The sequence below is a fragment of the Lycium barbarum genome, chromosome 7, assembly GCF_019175385.1.
Source record: "Lycium barbarum isolate Lr01 chromosome 7, ASM1917538v2, whole genome shotgun sequence".
Lineage (NCBI taxonomy): Eukaryota > Viridiplantae > Streptophyta > Magnoliopsida > Solanales > Solanaceae > Lycium > Lycium barbarum.
Genome location: NC_083343.1, coordinates 88,179,129 through 88,184,534, shown reverse-complemented (window position 1 = coordinate 88,184,534; position 5,406 = coordinate 88,179,129). Strand labels below are relative to the sequence as shown.

At 39.2% G+C, this 5,406-nt stretch overlaps 1 protein-coding gene across 1 annotated transcript; it reads right to left on the bottom strand.

Moving 5' to 3' along the window:
* Nucleotides 1–4,749: 4,749 nt before the first annotated feature.
* Nucleotides 4,750–5,103, bottom strand: LOC132601576 (uncharacterized). The gene has a single exon (XM_060314658.1). It carries the CDS (start codon nucleotides 5,101–5,103, stop codon nucleotides 4,750–4,752), a length of 354 nt encoding a protein of 117 aa, XP_060170641.1.
* Between the last annotated feature and the right edge of the window lie 303 nt (nucleotides 5,104–5,406).

The following is a 5,406-nucleotide window of genomic DNA, read 5'->3' as shown; positions in this document are numbered from 1 at the left end:
TATCCACATTATCTAGATTTCTCAATTTGCTTCTCATTCACCCATATTTATGGTCATGACCTCCAACTTCGTCCATTCGTCTAAAGTGTCGAGTTCATGATCTTAGTACCATTTATAATACATTCATATCGTAACACAACAACATTCATAGTTCAATTCAAACTATTCCTCAAAATGTCACTATTCACCATTCATGACCTAGTTGACCACATTTTTTACAATCCATGTATTTTAATTCTCCAATACCTTAAACATCATGTAAAAATCATGAATCTTACCCTAGAAGTTGTAGGAACAAGCTTTGGTTGATAATACCCCACTTTGAGCCTAACCCTAGTTTTTCTCCATTTGCATTTCTTGACATGAATGGTATTTAATGGCTTGCTTACACTTGATTCACTTGTTTATGTTGTTGGTGGCTTATGGTCCTTGAAAACTTATGAAATAAATGTAGAGAGATGATTCTAGAGAGAAGTGGTGTAATGTGGAAATGAAATAAGACAAGTCTTGATCCTCATATTTAATGAATTGACAAATCTGTGCTGGGTGAACAGTGGTCGTCCATGGAGGTTTACGACCCGTATTCCACTATACGGCTCGTCCTCCATGGGCGTAATTAACCATTTCCAGAACCAGAAGCTGGGCTGCCTTCATGGTGGTTTACGACCATGGTTTACGGGCCGTAAATCACTTTACGATCCGTCCACCTGGTCGTATTTTACCATTTCTTGACTGGACAGAAAGTTGAAACCTTGCATGGCAGTTTACGGACCGTATAGCAATTTACGGTCCGTATTTTGCAATACAACCACTGGGCAGTTGCAATTCTGCAACTTCCCATATTTCTTAGACTTCTCATTTTAATCACCCCCGTCCATACACATGCATTGCTCACCTTGTATCTCATCTTAACTTGGCCAACTTCCTCGTCTCACATCGGATACTTTCGAAATCTCGCCTAAGATCATCAAACGTCGTTTCTTGCTCATAGACATCATGCACTCATATTCATCACTAGTTCATCCACTTGCGTACCAACGGAAAAAAATTTCGAGGTGTAACAGGCAGACACCACTAGTGGGCGGCATGAGATGATACCCCGGACGCTGGAGGCCTGGACGCGGGCTAATGTTATGATTATCACACCGATCTGATATGGCGGGCAGCTTATACATTATTACACCGCACCTATATGGGCGGGCAGCTTATACATTATACATACATGATATGATGACGAGTATGAGTAAGACAGCATGACTTAATTCTTTTAAACATGACAGTCAGATATAGATGTTCCATATTGATAATTCCTTTATGTCATTGTTCTATTTCATTGTTTATGCCTCTCATAATCAGTACATTGTTCGTACTGACGTCCGTTTTCTTTGGACGCTGTGATCATGCCCACAGGTAGACAGGGAGGAGAGCTCGACCCAGACCAGCAGTAGCTGTCACCCGATTGAAAGCACTCCTTTGTTCGGAGGTGCTTATGACGATTCTTTTGTGTATATTCATGTATATGTATCTTTGGGCATGACGGGGTCTTGTCCCGTCCTTATGTTTAGTACTCCAGTAGAGGCTCGTAGATGCGCAGTGTGGGTTAGATGGTCTCACAAAATGCTATTATATGTATACATTATTTTGATGGCCGAGAGGCAAATGTATATAAAAAGTATTTATGTTTCCATGAAAAATATGATTTTCCTACAATTTGAGTATAAAGCCGATAAAAGACCATTAAATGAGCAAGATGAGTAGTAGCACGAGTGGTGCTCGGTGGCTAGCCCCGGGTACCAGTCATGGCCCCTAGCTGGGTCGTGACACTATGCACTCACTCAATCAACGATTCCGGGACTAACATCGGATATTGGCCACCTCAAGTCACTCAAGTAAAATCGAGCCTAGCTCATCAAAATGTTTCACCAAATATCATTAATATCTCAGCAGTGTATCATGAAAATGAGAGTGCGTGCAATGCATGTATCAACATCAATAATCATGCTCAATATCACAAGTACCAATAGTGGGTACGCCAACAATATATTTGAATTACAAATACCAACAGTGGGTATGCCAACAATATATCCGAATCACAAATACCAACAGTGGTTATGCCATCAATATATCTGAATCACAAATACCAATAGTGGTTATGCCAACAATATCAGAATCAAGATGATAAACAGAATCCAATATCTATCAATAACTCACGGCGTCAAGCCAAAGCGATAGAACACTCAATCACAAAATAACAGGGTGGCTAGCCCCAAACACAAAACAGGGCCCAACCTAAGGCAATATCAAACCCAACTTCATACCCGAAAGTTCACATGCTGTGTTCGACAATATTATCTAAATATGCGCTTCGCTATACGAAGTCTCACCAAGGGTAAGCCATAACCTATCTGGATGGCCGAACCGCAACAGCAATAACTCACTCCTTTGCCTTGACTTTCCGTAGAACCTCAAAACCAAAGTAGTCTAAGCATAATCGAAATCTAGATTAGAAATCACAAAGAATGATACTAATATTGCTACCATTTTGTCATGCCCCGAAACCTTCCCTAGACGTGATCGGCATCCGACGTCATGAAAAACATTGGAAGAACCTAAAATATGCTATAATAACACTTGAACCCGCCAGATTTAATAGTCACCTCCAAAGGTTTATAAAATAAATTCAAATGAAAGCATGATATATGAATTAAATCAGAGGAAGTCTTTAATAACATACACCTTAATCAAGCGTGTCACATGCCCAAGAGTTAAACAAAACTCAACATCTACCCACAAGAATATATATAATGGAGGTTTCAAGATACATAGTAATTGTTTGACACATCAGGACGCAGCCCGCTAAAACTAGAATAATAAATGAATATGTTAAAGGGTGTCCAACGAATGAACATGTGGGCTCACCAAGTTAGCAGCAACAACAAGTCCTTCTTAAGCGTCTGAAGTATCGAGAACCTCCTCTTCTCCGTTTCCTAACATACCATAAAAAACAACAATGGTATGCCTGAGTACTTCGTACTCAGTGAGTTCCTAGGGGACAACAAGTAATATGAAAATCAAGTACAATGATGCTTAAAGAAATCAGTTTTGAAAACCATGTGAAATCAATATAAAAGCAGTTATTCAACTTGTGTATCTCAATAAGAATTATAAAAATTGATTATAAAGCCTCTTGTTAAGTTATAACTTTCAAATATGCATTTCAATTTTATCATGATTGTCAACAACAGTTCCAAGAAAGAATAAGGAATATCACACTTGCCAATATAGGCCCAAGAATCAATCACATCGAAGGGATGACCGTAGAGGTTCCCTAATCATAGCGCACCACACCGGAATATGTGATTCTCGGTGGCTATCCTTCCTCCCAAATAGCTAGGTATTAACCGCATTCCGGGTGGCGAACCCGGCAGTGGCCACTCTTCCTCCGAATGGCTAGGCATTTCCACACTAGGATCAATAGTGGCTACCCTTCCTCCGGAGTTGCTAGGCCAAACACAACAATAAAGTTCATAGCATAGAAGCCGATTCACAATTTGTCTCAAGGTAGTCACATCATCGATTAGCATTAAAGCTCATTATGCCATATCGTAAAGATAAATCGTTTCAAACAATGTCTTGAAAAAGTTTACACTTCTTTAACCAAGATTTCATTGTCATAATTCAACTTTAAAATATTATTATCAATCCTTAGCCATCATTATTGATCATCTCTTATATAGCAAAACGTGTATCAACTTGTATGTGTACTTAGAACATGATACAAACTAGATTTAATGTGGGCTTGTCCCCTCACACACATTAACCATAATTAAAGCAAGAAGTAAAGTTTCAATTCATGAAAAGTTCACCTTTTTATTTAATAAAGAGCTTTTTAAAAGAGACAATCATCCAAAACCAGTTTTCAAAAGAGAGACATACCTTAATTACGTTATACGGAGTTCAACAAATTACTTTCCTAGAGGAGAATCACCCAAACCCTAGCTTGAACTCCTTTAAAATAGATTATCTTGCTACTCCCTTGAAATAAGAGGTTTTGAGAAGTAATTTTCTGAACCCTTGTTTTTAAAGTTTCTGATGGACGCAGGAGAACTACGTCTAAGAAGGACAGGACGTACTTCTAAGTACGGGCCGTTCTTTTAGGTCGTACTTCCCCAGAAATTTCTTGAGAGTCAATGTGAAGAGGTGGGAAAAGGACGAGCAGAAAGGACGTCCCGTCCTTTGAAGTATGGGCCGTACTTCTAGGCCGTACCGTCCCTAAAAATTCCAGAGAGTTCAGATTTGAAAAGATCAAAGAACCTCCGCAAAGTACGGGCCGTACTTTTGTCGTAAAATCTGCCAGTTACCGTTGAAATGGGATTTTCATCCCAACACTCCCTGTTTTGGTTTCTAGGTCCCGAATTGTGAACACAACCTAACTTATAAGGTTCAAAACGACTCGTATAATGCTTTCATATTCCATACGTATTTACGGGATGTTACATTATCCCCCCTTAAGATCATTCGTCCTCGAATGAGAATCATAGCCTAGAAAGTATTCACTAAACCACAAGTTGTTTTAATCAAACACAATAATTCATCTAAGAATAATTAAAACGCTAGCTCATGTCTGCCATAGAAAACAAGTGGGGATATCTTTTATTCATGTACTCCTCCGCTTCCAGAGTAGCTTCCTCAGTATTATCGCTTCGCCATAACACTTTAATAGATGCCACATCTTTCGTTCTTAACCTTCTAACTTGACGATCTAGAATCTGAATCGGTTTTTTGACGATCTATAATCTGAACCGATTTTTCTTCGTAAGGTAACCCTTCACTAATTTCAATTTCTTCATGGTTCAAAACATGGGAAGGATCAGGTTTGTACAATCTCAACATCAAAATGTGAAACACAGGATGCACCATGGTCATATCAGATGGTAACTTCAATTCATAAGACACCGTCCTAAATTTCGTAACAAACTCATAAGGGCCAATGAAACAAGGACTAAGCTTCCCTTTTTTACCAAACCACATTACTCCCTTCATTGGCGACACTTTCAAGAACACCTTGTCGCCAACAGAAAACTCTAGCTCACATCGCCTCATATCCGTATAAGACTTCTGTCTACTTTGAGCTATCTTAAGTTGTTGTACAATGATATTAACCATCTTGATTTCTTCATGAACTGAGTCAGGACCCAACAATTCTAATTCAGTTGGTTCAAACCAACCAATCGGAGACCGACAACGCCTCCCATAAAGAGCCTCATAAGGAGCCATTTGGATACTTTCTTGGTGGCTATTGTTGTACGCGAATTCCACAAGAGGTAAATGTTCATCCCAATTTCCTCCGAAATCTATAGCAGAGGATCGCAACATATCTTCCAAAGTCTGAATAGTTCTCTCTGC

Bases quoted from the DNA above. Each gene is read 5' to 3' on its own strand.
- LOC132601576 (XM_060314658.1), bottom strand. From the start codon at position 5,103: ATGAGGCGATGTGAGCTAGAGTTTTCTGTTGGCGACAAGGTGTTCTTG.